General features: G+C 46.5%; 1 protein-coding gene across 3 annotated transcripts; it reads left to right on the top strand.

The window, feature by feature from the left end:
- Positions 1-4754: 4754 nt before the first annotated feature.
- Positions 4755-8346, top strand: MAF (MAF bZIP transcription factor). 3 transcript variants are annotated; one of them, XM_068991945.1, is made up of 2 exons: positions 4755-5036; positions 5724-8346. In XM_068991945.1, exons 1-2 carry the CDS (start codon positions 4938-4940, stop codon positions 6069-6071), a joined length of 447 nt encoding a protein of 148 aa, XP_068848046.1. In that variant the 5' UTR covers positions 4755-4937; the 3' UTR covers positions 6072-8346. The 3 variants fall into 3 exon arrangements, with proteins under 3 accessions (XP_068848046.1, XP_068848044.1, XP_068848045.1); XM_068991943.1 differs by having other exon boundaries at positions 4755-6070; positions 6523-8346; XM_068991944.1 differs by having other exon boundaries at positions 4755-8346.
- Positions 8347-20622: the final 12276 nt, after the last annotated feature.

The raw sequence follows: 20622 nt of genomic DNA, 5'->3' as shown, positions 1-20622 counted from the left end.
GAGGCAAGACTGTTTCCTCAGCAATTTTACCCTTATCAGATTATCTCGTCTGATTCGATTAATTTTCTTCCATGAATCTGCTAACAGTGATTTGTGATTTACTTGCCCTGCTCACTAAAGACTGTTAAAAGGATTTCTCTAACACTCCAGCTAAGAACACTCCATGCCTTATCATTCAGTTCCTCTGAACAACTCTTTCCTCAAATCGATTTAGTTGGTTTCAGAGTGAAATTCAGTGGACACTGGTTAGTTCTGCACCATAAAATCAGCTCCTGGATAAACAGAGAGTTCAGACACTACCCTTGATGCATCTTGTTCTTTTTAGATTATATATGTCTCATTCCAACATGATACACCTGAACGGTGGTAACTCACAATCAGGAAGACTATATTATTTTTCACTTTGAATCATTATAATTTGGATGTAAACAGGGTTTGAATTTTTTTTTTTTGCATGAAGTTGTTATGTGCGTACTGACATGAAACCAACACTGTGTTTTTGATGTTAGGGTTTCACAATCTCCTATGTGATTCGACCCATGCCCTCCTCCCTCCCACCAAATTCCTCTGTAAAGACTCACTGCTTTCAGAAAGTTGAATGCTACTGGTTTGAATTGGTCAATAATGACAAACGCGTGGTTTCTAAATTACTCTGTATTGTTCTACAGAGATTACCAGAGTATATATAGCATGGGGTATTAAGCAGTAAGAAAACACAGTTCATATTGTATTTGGATTATATTGGCTAGGAGAGAAGTGAAACAAACAACGTTAGCAAAGAAATCTAAAGAATTGTAGAGATTCAAAAACCTGAATAGTACTAATTAAAATGAGAGTGCTCAATTGTTACATGAGAAACGCTGCTAACAGAGGACTGTAAATGTTTAGACACCCCTGTGAATCACCAAATAATAAAGGAAAAAGGACAAAAATGAGAATTAAGTTATAAGCCTGGGAGCACCACTGCTCCACTTCTAAAAAATAATTTGTATCTTTTTTTTCCCCCCAAGAGAAAATGGGAGACTATAAAAGACTCTGCAATGAGAGAAAGAAAAATACCCTGGCTTGACAGCAGTGTACAAAAATAAAATGTGCAGATAATAATACACTTAGCTGCCCAAACATGGGCATTTAATTTCTAGAAATGATACATAATTGCAACAATTAGGTGCATGGCCATGAATCTGTATCTCATGATCTTCGTCATTAGTGAACTTTGTTTATAAATGTTGTTTATTTATAAATGTAGCAGTTTCAGTGTTCCTGACCAAAAATACTTTCATGAAAGGCAGGGATCATCTCTCACAGCTTTTACCAAAAATCGGATGCAAAAGGATTAACGCAAAAATTCTAATAAAAAAGTGAATTAATTATTCCTAAGTATACTGAAATTCATATTTTACATTAAAATATAAACTTCAGGCATTTGTGGCTAATAACTTTAAAAAGACTTAGAAAAATATTGCTATGGACAATGCTAATGACATAATATGTTGATGTAATTTAAGCAGTAAATTTTTCCCTTGAATACATAAGCTGTAATCCCTTAACTTCATTACTAGGTGAAATACTGTTTGAAAGAGAAAAGCAAAGAGATTCTGTGAGGCTGCATAAATATTGACATAATCTTCACTCTTTCTTCCCCAAACTGCTTATGGACATATCTCATTCCATCCCAACAAAGTACTCCCATAAAGCCCAAGCTACTCTTATAAACATCGTCTCTGCAGTAATGATAAAAAGAAAAAGTGCTTTTCTGGAAAATACCAACAGTGCTGGCCTTTTAGGATAACGACTTGCCTGCAAGCCTTTTGGGGAGTCTCTCCTTAGGGATTCCCGGGTTTGCTGAAACCCAAGGCTGCCAGCATGAGGGAAATGAACACAAGTCTAATCTGGTGTCTGAAGCCAATGAGTGACACCTAAGGTCTCATTATAAATAGTAAAGTATGCAGTCGGGTGGGTAAGAGCATTCTGAAGTGCAATGTTCAAGAAGCTGGCTTAATATATGACTAAGTGTCAGAAGTCAGGTTTTCTGAGAATTACTTTTCAGATAAACAACTTTATAGCACTGCACTTAATCTTACTTACTAGAGACATCTCATTTATCACTGAATTACAAGTAACTTTAATTCTATTGATATTGCCATAAAGCCCGTTGAAAATGCATCCTGGCACTTTTTAAAAAGGGTTTGGGGCCCTGTTTGTTACATGGGATCCTCTTGCATAAGTCTCCCGGGTCTGGCCTCTTTCTCCACAGTCAAAGGGGTCGGCGGGGGAAAAAAATGTTTCCCGCACCTGCCAGCACTGCCTTCAGCCCCTTTCCTGACAAAGTCGGGCTCTCCCACTTGCAGCCAAACCAATTTTCCGCCCCTCTTTCCTCCTCCCACCTAGGGAAACCAGCTTCTTTTCATTTCATCAACAAAACTGGACACGGATCAATTTCAACTGACCTTTGCCGAAAGGTGGCGCTGTTGAGGTAAGAACCAACTCGGTCCAACAACAGTTTTCCCTCTTCGACCGTTCTGCAGGCTTTTCAGATTTTTTTTTTAATGCACCCTCCTAGCGTCTCCCCCTCCCATAAAATAAGATAAATATGATTAACACCAAGTGCATTTCATTAATTGGAGGAATCAACAGTCCAACATCCAGGCAGGCAGGCTGGTCTTCCAAACGCTGGGTCGGCTCCGCGCCCTCTCGCTTTCCCTCAAATAAATCTCGGCTTCTCCATCTGGCCTATCGCTTTAAAATCTTAGAAACAGAGTTGCTGGTTCTTTCTTTCTTTTTTTTTCCTTCCTTTTTCTTTTCTTTCTTTCTTTCTTTCTTTTTTTTTTTTTGCAAAGCTTTAGAAGAATCGATCGAGAAAACTGAACAGTTAGTTATTAGCATCTGCAACACCCCCAAGGGGGAGAAGCAGCCCCTACTCGCGTCCTCCCCATCCCCCACTCTGGGTTTCCGGACCCGTCCCAGAAACCGCGGTTTAAAACTTAACCCTTCGAGGGAGCTGGTGAAGGCTGGGGTATTGGTTCTTTTTTCGTCCCCGTTCCTCCCCACGATCAAGTCTGAAATAATTAAGCGAAATGTAAAAGTGCAAAGGGCGCGCAGGACCCTGATAAACAGGAGTCAGATTTCATTAGGGGGTGGATGAGTACGTGCGTGTGTGTATGAGAAAGAGAAGTGAGTCTCAAAGGCCAGACTCGGGCCAGAGTCAGAGGCCCGAGGGTGAGAAGCCGGGCTGACCTGACACCGAGCTTTCCCGGAGTTAATTCGCGTTCGCACCCCCCAGCCAAGGACGGGAGAAGCCAGCGGGCAGCCAGCCCCCGCGCGGAATGGCCCCTGAGCAACTCATTTCAAATCCTTTAAAAGAGGCTGATAAAACGGGCTCGCTCTCTCCGCGGACTTGGAGCCGCCCTGGCAAGCGCGCGACCGGGCGAGGTCAAGCGCGCAGTGGGGACCCCTGCGCCCCCACGCGCGCGGGTGCGCGCGGGCACCGGGGAGAGGGACAAAGAGTTGGGGCCAAGTTTGCGCTCGGGGCATTGCCAGGCTCCGGGGAAGGAAGGTTCCCCTCCTAAGGTGGAGCAAGGAGAAAAAGCTACCCGGCTAATTCACGATCCTTGCGGGGGTGTGTGTCGGGGGTGGGGGGGGGCGGTCAGGAAGGAGTTGGGGGGAAGCAGGCCAACCGTGGCCGAGCGAGTGGCAGGCGAGCTAGGGCTCCGGAAGGCAGACCTCTCTAGCTCCGAAGTAAAGCAAACCGTCCTCGCTGTCCACCCGGGTTCCCGCAGCCCCTCCGGAAAACTCTGTCCCCTCTTGCACCAAACTTTGCTCTGGTCTTTGCAACCTCGCGCGGAGGCTGCGGCTTGGGAAGGGTTAAGACTGCCCGTCCCAGCTGACAGTCAGCTGATTGGGCCCTGATTGACAGCTCGGAAAAGTTTCCTTGTTTCTCGACTCCTATGCTAATCGCGGGCGCTCCCGCCGCCTCCCATTGGTCCGGAGTACCAGTCAATTTCCCATTTGGGCCTGACGTCACGAGTGCTATAAAACTCAGCAATAGCTTTAAACTCTTCTTGCTGGATCAGAGGCTTTAAAATCTTTTTTTTTCATCTTCGAGCTGTATAGCTCCGGCTGCTCGTCTGCGCGGTCTCCCCCCTTTTGCTCTGCGCCTCGCCTTTTCCCCAGGACTTCGCTATTTCGCTTTAAAAGAAAAAAAAAAGCAAGAAAGAACTCAACTCCCCCCCCCCCCCCCCTTTCCTCCAGCCCGGCTGCACCTCTGTCTTGCACTTTGCACGGAGGGAGGAAGAGCGCGAGGTTGAGCGAGAGGAGAGAAAAAAAAAATTTTTTTTTTTTAATTAAAAAAGAGCCAGGCAGAAGAGGAGGCGAGAAGCATGAAGTGTTAACTCCCCGGTGCCAAGGCCTGCGCCTCCCGGACAGCCGCCTGCCGCGCCTGCAGCCCCGAACGGCAGCCGCGCGCGCCCCGCCTGCAGCCGGGGCCAGCAAGCCGAGCCGAGCCCTCCTTATGCAAAGCGCGCAGCGGAGCGGCGAGCGGGGGACGCCGCGCACCCAGCCAGGCTCCTCCGGCTTCGCCGCCGCCGCCACCACCGCCACCGCAGCCCGCGGAGGACCTTCCCGAGCCTGAAGCCGCCGACTCGGCGCGCTAGGAGGCGAGCAGGCGAGGAGGGGCCGGGGCGAGCGAGCGAGCACATTGGCGTGAGCCGGGGCGGGGGGGAGGGAGGGCGGGCGCGGGGGGCGCGGGCAGGGCGGCGGGGGTGTGTGTGTGTGTGTGTGCGCGCTCGGAGGTTTCGGGCCAGCCACCGCCGCGCAAGCTAGAAGCGCCCCAGCCCGGCAAGCTGGCTCACCCGCTGGCCACCCAGCACAGCCCGCTGGCCCCTCTCCTGCAGCCCATCTGGCGGAGCGGCGGCGGCGGCGGCGGCGGCGGCAGGAGAATGGCATCGGAACTGGCAATGAGCAACTCCGACCTGCCCACCAGTCCCCTGGCCATGGAATATGTTAATGACTTCGATCTGATGAAGTTTGAAGTGAAAAAGGAGCCGGTGGAGACCGACCGCATCATCAGCCAGTGCGGCCGTCTCATCGCCGGGGGCTCACTGTCCTCCACCCCCATGAGCACGCCGTGCAGCTCGGTGCCCCCTTCGCCCAGCTTCTCGGCGCCCAGCCCGGGCTCAGGCAGCGAGCAGAAGGCGCACCTGGAAGACTACTACTGGATGACCGGCTACCCGCAGCAGCTGAACCCCGAGGCGCTGGGCTTCAGCCCCGAGGACGCGGTCGAGGCGCTCATCAGCAACAGCCACCAGCTCCAGGGCGGCTTCGATGGCTACGCGCGCGGGGCGCAGCAGCTGGCCTCGGCGGCCGGGGCCGGCGCCGGCGCCTCCCTGGGCGGCAGCGGCGAGGAGATGGGCCCCGCCGCCGCCGTGGTGTCCGCCGTGATCGCCGCGGCCGCCGCGCAGAGCGGCGCGGCCCCGCATTACCACCACCACCACCACCACCACCACGCCGCCGGCCACCACCACCACCCGACGGCCGGCGCGCCGGGCGCCGCGGGCAGCGCGTCCGCCTCGGCCGGGGGCGCGGGCGGCTCCGGCGGCGGCTCGGGCGGCCCGGCCAGCGCCGGGGGCGGCGGCGGCGGCGGAGGCGGCGGCGGCGGGGGCGCGGCGGGGGCGGGGGGCGCCCTGCACCCTCATCACGCCGCGGCCGGCGGCCTGCACTTCGACGACCGCTTCTCCGACGAGCAGCTGGTGACCATGTCGGTGCGCGAGCTGAACCGGCAGCTGCGCGGGGTCAGCAAGGAGGAGGTGATTCGGCTGAAGCAGAAAAGGCGGACCCTGAAAAACCGCGGCTATGCCCAGTCCTGCCGCTTCAAGAGAGTGCAGCAGAGGCACGTCCTGGAGTCCGAGAAGAACCAGCTGCTGCAGCAGGTCGACCACCTCAAGCAGGAGATCTCCAGGCTGGTGCGCGAGAGGGACGCGTACAAGGAGAAGTACGAGAAGCTGGTGAGCAGCGGCTTCCGAGAAAACGGCTCGAGCAGCGACAACCCGTCCTCTCCCGAGTTTTTCATGTGAGTCTGACACGCGGCCCCAGCTCGCCCCCTTGCTAAGCGCTCCGTGGGGGTCCGACTCGGGTGTGGGCTTGCAGCTCCAAGCGCCTTGCTCGCCACCACCTCGCCCCCTCCCCTCCCCAACTTGCCCCCCCCCAGTTGCCCCCTGCACGCGCGCACACACACACACACACACACACGCGCGCGCGCGCACACACACACACACACACACTGCTCCGAGATGGTGGTGGTGGCGGCTGTTTTTGAGTCGGGGAGGGGCTGGTGGTCTGGCTCATGGATTGCCAATCTGAAATTCTCCATAACTTGCTGGCTTTTTTTTTTTTTAACATCCCCCCCCACCCCTTTCACTTGCTCAATGTTCAAAGATCTCAACAGAGTTCCTCATGCTCACCTTTGAAGCCTGCATCATTCACGTATTTTTTTTTTTTCTTCAGTTCATGAGCTGGTGTTCATTTTCTGTGTGTGTGTGTTTTATTTTGTTTGGATTTTTTTTTTTTTAAAGAACTTTGAGTTTTTGGAGCTTGCTGTGTTGCCCCTAACTCACCACCCCCATCCTCCACCCTCACCCACTTGCCACCCATCTCCTTTGAGATAAAAGAAAAAAAAAAGGCTAAGTTTTTTTTCTCCTCCTGAGTTCTTCATATGAGATTGAGCTTGCAAAGGAAAAAAAAATGTGAAATGTTATAGACTTGCAGCGTGCTGAGTTCCATCGGGGTTTTTTGAGCATTGTTATGCTAAAATAGAGGGAAAAAAATCCTCATGAACCGGCCACAATCAAGCCTGCATCAACCTTCTGGGTGTGACTCGTGAGTTTTGGTCCTTATGATGCCAAATCTGAGAGTTTAGTCTGCCATTAAAAAAAAAACAACTCATTCTCATCTCATGCATTATTATGCTTGCTACTTTGTCTTAGCAACAATGAACTATAACTGTTTCAAAGACTTTATGGAAAAGAGACATTATATTAATAAAAAAAAAAAGCCTGCATGCTGGACATGTATGGTATAATTATTTTTTCTTTTTTTTTTTTCCTTTTGGCTTGGAAATGGACGTTCGAAGACTTATGGCATTGGCATTCATACTTTTGTTTTATTGCCTCATGACTTTTTTGAGTTCAGAACAAAAAAAAAAGTGCAACCCTAGAGCCTTCTTCCCATGAAAGTTTGCATGTGCTCCAAAACTGCTTTGAGTTACTCAGAACTTCAGCCTCCCATTGTAAATGCACTGAAGGGGCTCCTTGTCAAAGATGCCGGAATGGGTTAAAAAAATTTAACAAGGCCAACAGTAAAGAACTCTTAATGTATTCCTCTTAAATGAGAATGACCACCCCACTGGGTGGACTAAAATTGTGCTGTTGCCGAAAGCAGTCTAAAATTTATTTTTAAGAGAAAGAAATCTGCCCCATTATTTTTGTTTTGTTTTTAGTTTTTTGGCTTTTGGTCATTGTCAAATGTGGAATGCTATGGGTTTCTAGTATATAATTTAATTCTAGTTTTTATAATCTGTTAGCCCAGTTAAAATGTATGCTACAGATAAAGGAATGTTATAGATAAATTTGAAAGAGTTAGGTCTGTTTAGCTGTAGATTTTTTAAAAGATTGATGCACTAAATTGTTTACTGTTGTGATGTTAAGGGGGGTAGAGTTTGCAAGGGGACTGTTTAAAAAAAAGTAGCTTATACAGCATGTGCTTGCAACTTAAATATAAGTTGGGTATGTGTAGTCTTTGCTATACCACTGACTGTATTGAAAACCAAAGTATTAAAAGGGGAAGCACCCCTGTTTATATCTGTAGGGGTATTTTACATTCAAAATGTATGTTTTTTTTTTTTCAAATTAAAGTATTTGGGACTGAATTGCACTAGATATAACCTGCAAGCATATAATACAAAAAAAAATTTGCAAAACTGTTTAGAACGCTAATAAAATTTATGCAGTTATAAAAATGGCATTACTGCACAGTTTTAAGATGATGCAGATTTTTTTACAGTTGTATTGTGGTGCAGAACTGGATTTTCTGTAACTTAAAAAAAAAATCCACAGTTTTAAAGGCAATAATCAGTAAATGTTATTTTCAGGGACTGACATCCTGTCTTTAAAAACAAATGAAAAGTAAATCTTACCACAATAAATATAAAAAAATCTTGTCAGTTACTTTTCTTTTACATATTTTGCTGTGCAAAATTGTTTTATATCTTGAGTTACTAACTAACCACGCGTGATGTTCCTATGTGCTTTTCTTTCATTTTCAAGTCTGGTTATATCAAGAGAAAGAATAATTACAATAATAAACTGCATTTTTTTTTTTGATTCTGTACTCAGTTTCTTAGTGTGCAGTTTAACTGGGCCCAACACTGCATTAGAAGTTTGAAAGGCATCCTTTTCTCCAGAGGAAGGAGTAATGAAGAAGTAGTGAGGCAGTAATTCAGAGTGAAACATAGGCTGTTTTGTTAGCGCAGTCCTTCTAATAATTAGTAATATATAATGTAAATGTAAGTTGTGATCTCTGAGAATCCCCCTCCCCATCAAAGTTTTCAGTTTTTAAATAAGTTGAGACACCATTGCCCTGCTGGAAACAAACAAAAATGCCAACCGGAGAGCAGGGCCTTCTCAGCCTCGCCCCGAGTGTCTGATCCCCCAGCAGCGTGCCCATCTGGAGAGAAATGAGCCCAGAAAGAGGGCACAGGCAGAGGTGGCTTGGCACATACGCATTCGGGGGTCAGGATAAACAGTTCTTGCCTTTTGGCTGAAACTGATTATTTTTCTTCTTCCCTCACACGCCATGATTTTCTTGTTAGCAAGGCCTGACAAGATTCCACATCAACACTTTGAACACATCAAAGTTGTTGGTTTGTGTTTTTAACTTTGAAGGTCATTTGTCTTAAATAGGAAAAAGAAAAATCCTCCTCTCACTTACAGAAGTCCAAGTATATATCTGGGTTTAAACTGTGTTATTAAATCATATTTCCCCGTGCAAATTTAGCTGAGGGCATCTCCACATAGATGAGCTGGTAATGACTGCAAAGCACCTTAGCTTCTGGAATAGGAGCGAAAAAATAATGCCTGATTGAAATACAGGCTGTGGTTTGATTTATTGGTATTTCATCCCAACACAGGTTGTGAGTGGGGGCTCCCTGGAAAGATCGGTTGGAAAGTCTGGAGCCACCTTCACTAACAGCATTGACCTATTTTAAAAATGTTACAAATTCATGCACCTCGTGTTACAAATTCATGTAGTTTGCATTCTTCATCAACTTCCCCAAGATCACTAATAGGATGTTAGACAAAGCCAACACTGTTTGGAAGATAGAGGCCAACACAGTGACTTCTGTTTTATTTTCTTTTCTGTCCTTTTTAAAAAAAGAAACAAAGATAATATTGCAACTCTGAACGAAGGCCTGATTTTGAGGAAAGCAGGTTGTGCTTGGCGCTGATGAGTTCTGGCCGTGTATCAGCCTTCCTTCCCTCTTTCACAGAACACGAAGCCAGAGGCTAACAGGGCATTTTGACCTTTCTCTCACTGTTAGCTTGGATAGAGACCCTGAATCCACACTTCATTTTGCTTTAACAGAAGTCTTAGTCAACCTTCTTCCATGTGCTTGAACTTAGCTGTTCTCTGCTTCAGAGATTTTTTTTCTTTTTTTGGTCTGATCCCAGCGAGGAGATTTGCAGTCTCCCACTGTAGAAGCAGAAATGGATTTATCACTTAGAGAGCCCAGCATCTGATGCAAGATTTTAGGCAAACACATGTTCCAGATAAGAGTGACCAGGATGGAGTTATTCTAATTATCTCATGGGAAATGCCACTTCCGAGAAAAATACAGTGGTCCAACAATTAGGTGTTTTGATAGGACCCTACAAGGCAGTTCAATATAATAAGCAGGTTTGGGGCCCAAATATGAAAAACACAGAGTGGTGTTGGCAAAAAAAAAAAAAAAAAGCGATTTTGGTGGCTGCCTTTAAGAGAAGTTTAACTCCTAATAAAAGGCGTTAGAAGAAGTAACCATATTTAGGGGAAAAAATTACTAAAAAGCTTTGAAATGTAATGTGTGGTGAACACAAATACATGCTTTTTTTTTTAACCAAAAAATCCTAAATCCTGCCGGAGAGCCCTTATTACAAATAGGTCTCTAATTCTTGTTGTTGTTTAAATCATGTAAGGAAATCTAGCTTTCCCTTCACACTGCATTTGAGGCTTTGTCTAAATAGTGTTAAAATTCCTTTCATTCCAAATGCAGAACTGAGCCCACTCACATCTGTGGGACGTACCACATTTTGGAAGCCCCAAGATCATGCGCTTTACCCGTGTATTCACAAAATGAAATTTACGTGAGACTTCTATTTCTTCTTATTATTATTACTGTCTGCAGTCATAAAAAACAGCCAACCCTTGACTTCTGTTTAATTTCCTTTTTTAAAAAGAGAATAAATGATTGTGTTAGAGACGAAAGGTATTACATGTATAACCTCCACACTAATTAACTGGGCCTCCTGTCTGAGGGTCTTAGGTACAGACCCACAGGAAACATGATGGTGCTTCTGACTTGATGCGCCAACCCAAATAGACTCGCTTATTTTCAACCTGTAATATTGTTTAAAAAAAAATCCACTGAAATTTACAAGATATATACAATGTTATAAAGGGAAGTGTCCCAGAAGGTAACAGCCAGCATTTTAAAAGCCTGTGGTACACATGCGCACACTAAGCGGTACTTTTCCGCGTTTCATTGTTTCTCTGGCAGATAATTTTACTAAGAAGAAAAAAAAATTTTTTTTATTCCCCTCCCCAAGCAGATGCCATGGGCAGAAGCTTTAGCAGAGTCGAGCACCCTGGTTTCCTCTCAGGCCCTGGATAGTATTGTAATTATCAGTGATGTCAAATGTGGTCATTCATCAGGCAGAGCCGTAAGTGAAACTAGTTAGTTAAGTACACCCCTTCCGTGGGCTTTTCTTCCCTCCCCCTGCTTGCTCTCAGGCAGCCACAAAATCACTTCCCATGTTTCCTTTTTTCCCCAGAACCATGTAATAATTTTTTACAATGTATCTGACACATTAATAGACTGACATCAGATAGGCAGAGGTTCTACTTCCTGTTCTCAGTGAGGAAATGATGTCTAGATAATCATTTATTTGCCTTCATGCCATAACCACCTGGGCTTTCAACAGAGCCCATTCCAATGGGAAATGCCGTATTTATTACTGAATGTGCAATTCTAAAGTTCTGATTTTTTCTCCCTTATACCTTCACCCCAGTAGTTTTTATTTACACCCGTCAGTTAGAGGTACTTCTGCTCTTAAACAGGACCTCCCCTTGCCAAACCACCAGCTTTCAGGCTAAACGCAGTGGGCAGGGGCAAATGGTAACCAGCCTTGCAAACATGGGATGCAGCTGTCCCAGGCGCCACATTCCCCGCATGTCCTTGTCTGAAATGACCCAAGTGGCTTCGGACACATTCAAAGGTTCGCAAGTCCCGAAACTGGAAGGTTTTTGCCCTTGTCTTTATTTTTTGGTTTAGGCCAGCTTAGTTCCGTGTTCACCCTTGACTTGATGAATCGCACTCCACCCGCCATTCTGGGCCGATCAATATATTTAAAAGTTTGCTTGCCACATTTTTGCCTGTTGGTAGTTAAAGACTAACCAAGATAGATTTGAAGACTGAGGTCCATGAGTGACAAGCTTTAGCTGGCTAATTTCCATGCCAGTAAAACACACAGCCGGGCTCGGAGACCTTACTTCTTAAATAAACGTATGATCAGAGAGGCTGGGAAGTCTGATTCACCCACTTTAGACTGCTCATCTGCGATTTACTTTCATCTGATTTACTCTTAAATTGTGTCCCTTTTCTTTGAAGAAATAAATGCCTTCGTTTTTAGGGAAGAGACATCTACCATGAGAGGCTGTACGTTTTACCACTTCTGATGATTCCTCAGGAGGCTGCATGAATAGCTTGGAGTCGGTGTCTTCCTTGCTGTCAACAGGAAAATGAGAGACACCTAAAGCTTGTTTTCTCACCGCGGGCCCATCCCAAATTTCAAAGATGCCCCGAGTCCAGCACTAGGCAGACAGGAGCTATCAGGGAGGTGATCCAGCCCTTCAGACCTCCGAACGCAGATGTACGTGTTTGCCTGTTTTTGTACGTGTTTAAAACCAGAGCTGGAGCCTTCACCCACCTTTCGATAACACTGCTTTTCTCACTTTTGATATAAATCTTCAAAATCTAGACATCACACAGCCCCAGAAAAGGGGAATCCTCTCCAAGCCTGGCCCCACCCGGGGCTCGTGAACAAACCCAGCTCTGTCTGGGCATTTTTTTTTTTTTTTCTCTCCAGCGGGGGCAAGGGACAGGGCGAGAGCGTTTCAGCCTCCCAGGCTGCCCCATGACTGTCAGGGCATAAAGGAGTACAGTCCGGCCACAGTGTGGGAGCATCTTTACCCTTTCGAGAGGGACACAACAAAAAACAAAGCAAATCAAATTGCTCAGCACGAAGGCGTAGCAAAACCCGCAGCTCCCCGCCCGTCCCCGTAGTGTCTGTGGGAGGTGAGAAATGAGGGAAGCCAGAGAGAGCTGCGACGCCGCTTTCGAAGGCATGTCACCCCGTGTGCACGTTTGCACGCAGGTGCAGGCCAGGTTCAGCTGTCCGTTGCCTCCCTGTATGTTCACATGTGTTTCTGTTTTGGAAACAATTTTAGAGCTAGAACCCCAATTAAGAGCTCAGAGGAAATTGCGAATGTCGTAACTTTCGGGCATTTATGAATATATCAGCCCGTGACTTTGCTGTGGGGGCATTTGGGACCAGTCGGATGTGCTGTTTCCCATATTTCTGTGGTCACCGCAGTAGGTCTGATGGCATCGTGACAGTTTCATTGTTTAATTTTGAAAGCCCTTTGTGTGTTTTCCCTCAGTTTGCCCAATACAACAAGGCTAAGATAGGAAGAACACATCAGCGGCACACAGAAATTGGATCTTTCTATGAAAGTGGATCAGAGTTGGACAGTTTTAAGAAATTCACAAAATGCATTTTCCACAGAGAGGCTCTGATTGGAATGCACAGTTCTCAACCCAAATCATAACCATCTACCAAGCACCTCTTCCCCATTCAATACACAGTTCCTTTTCCTTCCCTTTCTTTTCTCAAATAACTATTTCCCCCCCCTATAATTAGGACTTTGGATTGCAAAATCACATTCCTCCCTTCTCCACAGATTCTTGGACCTTTAGTTACGATTAGAGAGGGGCATTAATTCAAGAAGGGAGGATGAGGGAGTGGTGGTCTGTGGAGGTTTGGGAGGGGGGAGAGGAAAGGAAATAGTTCTGTGCTCACCCCCACACCCCCTTGGCCCCCACCCAGCCCAGGCCTGCCTGGGTGTGAGTTACACACGGGGGATTTGGATTCTGAATCTATTCTAAATATTCTGATCACCAGCCTTGAGTGTTTCCAAGCTGAGATTCCAAAGAATGGTTTTTCCTTGCGGTTGGTTCTTTCGGGGAGGAAATAGGCGAGGCCATGAAACCTTTGTAGAAGGGGGAGAGGAGAAATACCACCCACCCCTGTCCCTGTCCCAAGAGAATGCTGAAAAGGAGGCCGTGAAGGGGGCCCTGAGCTGAAAACCCCGGCCAGCAGAGCCGTGTTCCCTTTGGCCCCCCTCAAATTTTTCCTCGTTCTCCATGCCTTCGTCTGCTTCCGGAAGCCTGGAGAAGTGGGTTTCTGGTCTCCTTTGGGGGATTTTTTTCAGGAAGCAAAGCGGAGCAGAGGGCAGCTAGCTGGTGTACAGGGGCTGGGCTGGCGTAGGGGGTGGTGGTGTCACTAACAGAGACCAACCTTGGCTTCTGACCCCTAATCGCCAACGGTCAACTCTAGGTCATTCTCGGGGCCCCTGTTACCCACCAGACCGGATTTATTTGCAGGATGACTGACAGGCCGGTGGCAGACCTTGAGTCCCCAGGATTCCTGAAGACAACTGCCATGTCCTTAGCTCCAGGGCCTCGGCCCCTGAGCGCCTGGCCCCTGGCCCATCCCAGGGTCCTGTCTGTATTTCATGCCTAGTCACCAGGGCATCAGAGAGACTCAGAAGTCACTGCACTGGGCCGGAAAGCAGTCACCTAAGCCGGGGCTCGGGGCCCATCAACCTGCTCCTGTGCCAGTACCCGTGCAGACCGAGGCTGGGGTGAGAAGAGCTGGGAGGTGGCTCTGGGGTGTCTAAGCACGGCTGCAGCTTCTGGGGCCCCTTCGCTCTGGGCAACCCTGCCCAGCCAGGAGTGCTCTCCACCCTCAGGGTCCCCTGGCCATCGCGGCAGGTGCAGAAGGACAGGGCTCACGGGGGTGGGGTCCAGCTGCCGCCTGAGGTCACGGGCAGTCCCTGTGTGCCCGAGGCCCTGGTGGCACCCCTGGGTGGGGAGCGAAGGCTGAAGACTCTGCCCGCAAAGCGACTCCCCTGTGAAATGCCCAAGCCGGCACCTGCTCCTGGGGCACCACTGGCGGTCACTCCCAGTGCGGCCGGGGCCCAGCCCGCTTCTTGGATGTGTACTGGGATTTGGTTCAAGTGTTCCAGGAGGACACCCGAGCCGCGGTGGAGGCCTTGGGGACGTGCTGCTTTGCTGAGCTCAGGGGTGGGCGCATGGAGGGAGGAAGCGGAATTCAGTCCTAAAACGCTCCTCCTTCACTTGGGATCCTCACACCACACTCCAGCCGCCCCAGGAACCTTCTGGAAGTAAGATCTTCAGGTCTAGGTCATTTAATTTTTACTCTATTAATTTTCTGGCCCATTTTCCAGATCTAGCTTTATTTTCTTTTTCCCCTTCTCTGGTTACAGACAGGGTGAAGAGGCAAAAGAGAAAAGGAAGGAAATCCAGATAACCTGCTCTAAGTCATTCTAGAAATCTCCATAGTACAGTTGGGATTTGCCTTGATACAGTTTGATGCTTATTGTAGGGGAAAGCCACTCAAGCAAACTTTTTAGGATCTCACCCATAGCTCCAGCTACAGGGGCTTGCTTGCATTCCCGGGTTTAACACAGTGGCTGCTGGTTCGCAGACACTCAGGAACTGTCTGCAAAGGACAAAGTTTCAAATCACTCGTTTCAGAAAAGAGCCCTTCCATGCAGGATTTTTTTTTTTTTTTTTCCCTTGTAGGGAACTTCAGTTTTTTAGATCCTTCAGTGTAACGTAATTAAGCATCTCTGCACCTTCTTAAATAAACTTCCGCTTTTCCCCTTCTTCTCCTCTTAGGGAAGGAGTCATAAATGTGCAGATAAATATGATGAAAGGAATGCAAGGCTCTCCGCACCTGAGCCGCTTTTACATTGCCAGATTCCACTAACGTCCTTTGCGCTAGGATGGGGGAAGCCTGCAGTAATGATTCTCAGGTGAAATTGGTTAAAAGATGGTTGAGTCTGTTTTCAGGCAGTGAACCCAACATATTCTTTCATCTGCCATTTATCTATCTGTCTACCTCCTTGTGAAGCTCTTTAATGCATTGTAGAGGGGGAAGCTATTCGAAGACGAATCTGCAGTTTCCACATCAGGACATATTAATGAGCACACGACAAGAGTTCCTCGGCCTACTCCACGTGTTGGTAGGCGGGAGCCAAACCTAGCCTGAATGGCCGAAGATGATCTTCCCGTAAAACCGTGGCCGGACTTGGCATGACTCAGGGCAGCGAGGAAGTGCGTGCTGACCACCTGTGTGTTCTCAGGGCGCCCTGTCCGTGTTAATTCCTCCTGCACTGTACCGCTCATGACGCCTTTTCAAATCTTCCTTGGAGTATCACTGCACATTCCTATGCTATTTAAAAAGTACCATTTAATTGTTAGGTAAATAGATTCCGCTCATAGAGGCTCTGTGCTGGCAGATGGCCGGCCTGGACTGCACCCGGCGCAGTCCAGCTCGAGAGTCTCCTCTGCTCCCAGGCGAGGGCCCCTTGCCCCCTCCGTTCTTCCCTAGTGACTAGGCTGGGTGAAGGTGATGAGGACAGAACATGGCACTGGCTTTTGGACCCTACTTATGTGTGTGAACTGAATCTCTCTCCCCTGCTTTGGAAAGAAAAGGCCTTGATAACAGGATGGGTTCCCCAGGTGGTCAGAGAATAGAGGTCATCTTGAGGAAAATGACACCAGTGATCTAAAAAGGACATCTACTTTATGAGATTTCAGGCAAGATGCCAAATATCACATTTAATGAGGCCTGATTCTTTTTCTCCAAAAATAACAGAGGCTATCAATGAGCTGGTCAGGAAGGCAAAGGGGCATTTTTGCAAAGTCTCCATTCAATTATTGCTCTGTAATATTGTTCTAAAAGTGAAGAATGCTTCACGAGTCTATGATGTCATGTAAAATATTCCTTGCAGAAGCTTAACATATGTTTGGAGTGCCCCAAAGGAATTAAAAATATTCCCTCCACGATCTCAGAAGCTTTTATACTCTACTCATGTTTTGAACGGAATCTGATGTTTCTAAAGGTTGTTTTTTTTAAAAGTAAACTTATATGGGAAGTTTTGTTTTGTCTTCTGTTTGTTTTTTGAGATTAGCCACTTGAACTTGAAATGGAGAACAATTGATATCATGGATAACACTTCCAGGTTTTATAACTTCAGTATGTTTCTTGTATCTTTTCTTTCCTTTTTTTTTTTTTTTGCGTAGAAATAATATATTTGGCAAAAGATTAGTATATACCCTGACATGAAAAAAAGTAGCTTGTGCCATAACGTTTAAAAAATCATTTCTAACATGAAATGTGGATGAAAGCCCATAAATGTATTTGGGACTGCTCTGATAGATATGAGTCCAAATTTATTTATCTGTGTTTTAACACATAGTCAGACTGTTTAGATAAAGGACATTGGAAAAATTAGAGAGTTACACTAAATGAAAACTTAAGTAAAAGAGTCTATGTCAGTTGCAGCAGCCTAGATATTTCAGCAGCTGTATGTGTCGTGTATTTTTTTCACACCAATTGTAAAGTAATTCAAATAAAAGTGGAGCAGATTAAAGAATAACTGAATCTCCACACTGGAAAAAAAATTAGATTGACTTACTGGTTTATCACAGTTATTGTACACAGATTTGTTGTAACCATGTTGAATTTTTTAAATTAGATTTTAAATATATTTTGACAGTCTGCACTTGTAGAGTATGGCTAACTATACAGAGAAATGACGGGTCTGCTTTGTTATTAAACTGCTGTCTGGAAAATGTTGGGCTCCGTACAGTAAACGATAATTATTTTGCCACTTACATCAGTACAGCTAATAGCAATAAGGGGTTTTTGAACCATAGAAAGCTGAACTACTTTGAATTACTGTGCTTTGTTATTCACTGTGAAGCAAAAAAGACTTTTTTTTTTTTTAAACAACCTCATTTTCATACTACCGTTCTAAGCATTCCCTGCTACTAATTTAAACAGAGTGGAAGTTAATAAATAAAAGAGTGGTCTCTAAATGGTTGTATTTGTTAAGAGAATGTCTACAGTTAAGGTCAACAGTACTAGCAGAATAAACCCTGTCTGTGGAAGAGGAGGGGGGAAGATGGAAGAGAATCCGGTCTAGGCAACGAAGCCAGGGAGAAGTGGGCCAGTTTGGTTCCCCAAGAGATGCTCAGTCTGAACACCTGGGGTACACCCAACAGAGACCTTTCAGTCCTCATCCATTGTGAACCCAGGATCACCTGGATCTCTGAGCTGAGGGCAGCTTCAGGGCTGATGCCGGCTGCCAGGCCAGTGGACATCACTGTCTCCACCTTCGCAGGATCAGAGGCAGGGCGGAGGGGGAGGCTGATGCAGCACACCGCGCCGTTCTCTTCCATGCGAACCCTTCCTCTGGCAGGGCTGAGACCAGGCTGCCAAAGCAAGTGGACCTGAATTCCTCTTCTTTGGCTCTCATTCTGCCCTTCTCGTAGCTAGTTAGGCGGCCTTGAACATGCTGTCCTTATAAAGCCCTCTTCGTGGTTATTAATGACCCTTTGTTTATTTTAATATATTTACTGAATCAGGTACCCAAGGGAATCCTCTACATCAGTGATGTGAGAAATCCTGTTGCCCGAAGTCAAAGAGGTACACCTTGATTTCTGATTTGCATGTGCTTGTTTCAATGCATTTCCCATGAGCGAGCGAGCGAGCGAGGAATGCGGATCATTCTCCAGGTGTGGAAGCCTCCTGCTTCCGCAGCCGTAGTGTCTGGGTCTCACGCGTACATTGGTGGTGATGCCCGATGCTGAGGAGGAGGCTGGCGGCTGCGAGACCAGCATGCATGCCTTTCTGTACTGTTGTCATCACCGAGGCACGGGGCACAGAGCTCTCAGCCAGTCTGAGCGGACCTCAGACCTTCAGCCTGAACCAGCATGAGTCTCCTGACCTCCAAAGAGCTGCCCGGTGTCTCTGCCCAAACGTCAGACAATCTGGGTGAATCTGTGCCGTTAGAATCCGGCCGTTGGCTGGCTTCACATAACCATTCCAAATTTACAGTCTCCTAAAACCCACTCCATGCTCACATTTGGAAAAGTTAGTGTAATTTCAAAACACATTGTGTCCCTCCTCTGCGTTCAAATGTGAGTTTGGAGCCACTCCCCACTCGGCTGAAGGAGGATATGGGGTCAGAAATCTGATTTTCATCGACAAAAAAAAAACTGAAATTAAACTATTTAAATGGGTTTGCAATTACAAGGTTCCCAGGGTGAATTTAATTATGAATCCTCCTCGTTTGGAGAACCAGACCAACACTCTTACACCAATAATTATTTAGCATTATCGTTTTATGTATTCCTGTTACCTCTTATTGGCTAATGGAATGAAGTTTGATTTTTTTAAATGAAATTTGCTTGCTGAGAAATTTGCATGAAATATAGCTTTTGGTTTAAGTCACACTGTCAAATTGCTACTCTTTGCCAAGGAGACACTTTAAGAATCCAGTGAATTGAGGATATCAGAAAACAGACCCACATTTCCCCCCCCCCTTCAAACATGGTATCTGATTACTTTCTTGTACATACTGTTATTGGGAAAGTCTGAGTAACTGGACTGTGACTATTTAACATGATTTCTTTCCTAGCCTTAAACAAAATTAACGTTTTCTTTAATAGTTCTCATATGTAGATTTTTAATTCAGTGTATACTGTTGGGATTAATTTGTGTGTTCTCGTGTGTGCATGCTGTATCAAAACTTTATCCCTTTCTTTTCTCTCCTTGTCTTTATAATTGAAGTTTGAAAGCCATCTATTAAATAGGATGATCTAGACCCACCAGGCAGGTTTTGTTACACTGAAACCATCCATTTTGAGCAAAGAGTTAATGAACTTTTAAGGCAAGGTTCACACAGGTCTTGACCACCCCTCCCCCCGCCCGGTTATATTTCATATAAGGTTACTGGTGGGAGAGAAATCAAATTTCAGCTGTGAACATGATTGACAGGTGAGAATCAGGAAGAAAAAGGCATTTGGCCAGATGGGGACGTTGGGTAGGAGAACAATTCCTCAAAGTTACTCTGTGATATTAGATATTATAAGTGGATATATGAAAAGTTTAATATTTGATACTCTTGGGAGAGTTAGTTTATTTTTAGAAAGTCATTTTGGTTAGAGATTTCAGTCCCGGAAGCCAGAAATGGGCAACCAGTAGTTTTCTGCTCTCCTGTTGATTTCTTTTATGTACAACTTCATGGTTCATTTCTGGCCATTTTCTAGACGAGAGTCTGAGAATTAGATTAGGAGCCATTTGGGGAGGCATCTAATCACCTTTTGTTTATTCTCATAAGCATAGTCTAGATTATATGATGCTTCTTGGCATTATTACAGAATGGTGACCCTAAGGGCTGCCACCAACAGATGAAACGCTCCATTCCCATAGCGTCTCTTGGTCTTAACATCTCCCACCAGTGCACGCTTCAGCTTAACACACGCACGTCTGCCCCAGTGCGTGATTTGTCAAGGTCGTGCCTTCTAAGGAAGGGCTTCTAATGCGCCAAGACAACAGTGCTCCCACGGTGCTTTCTGATGTCAGTTTTCCCATGGTAGCACCCCTGGGTCAGGTGTCACGTTAGCATCATTGCCATGGAAACAGGTGATGGTGTTGCGTGACCCTAAGGCCAAGGGTGGCTTTGGAATTCACCTCGGAGGCTGTCTCTTAGGGTGAATTGTCAAAAGGAGATTAACAGCTACTCATAGCTTGCACCACAATTGAAAGCAGGCAGGCCTTTAATACGTGCTCTTTCGTCTTCTGTGCTGAAACACTAATTTCAGGAGGTGGTGGTGGACCTGAGCCAGCTGATGTGTCTGCTCTGCCCTTACAGATGTTCCTGACATTCTCTCAGACCCACCCGGATGCATCTGAGCCTTAACAGAGCCGCCCTGGGGCAGGGCAGGTGGGACACACACAGGGGAGAGGCCTGTTTGTAGCTTTCCCGTCACCCGTGGGAGATTCCTGATGGAATTCGTATAAACAGCTCTGCCCCAGGTTCTAAGTACCCATCAGTTTTTCTTTCTTCCTAATCTTACAGTTAGCTGGGTGGAAAATGTTTTATCCTGACTGTACCAATGTGAATTCAAACCAACGCAAGGGAGGCTTTACTCTG

This window comes from Capricornis sumatraensis, chromosome 20 (assembly GCF_032405125.1).
Source record: "Capricornis sumatraensis isolate serow.1 chromosome 20, serow.2, whole genome shotgun sequence".
Classification (NCBI taxonomy): Eukaryota; Metazoa; Chordata; class Mammalia; order Artiodactyla; family Bovidae; genus Capricornis; species Capricornis sumatraensis.
This window is presented reverse-complemented; position numbering and strand designations above follow the sequence as displayed.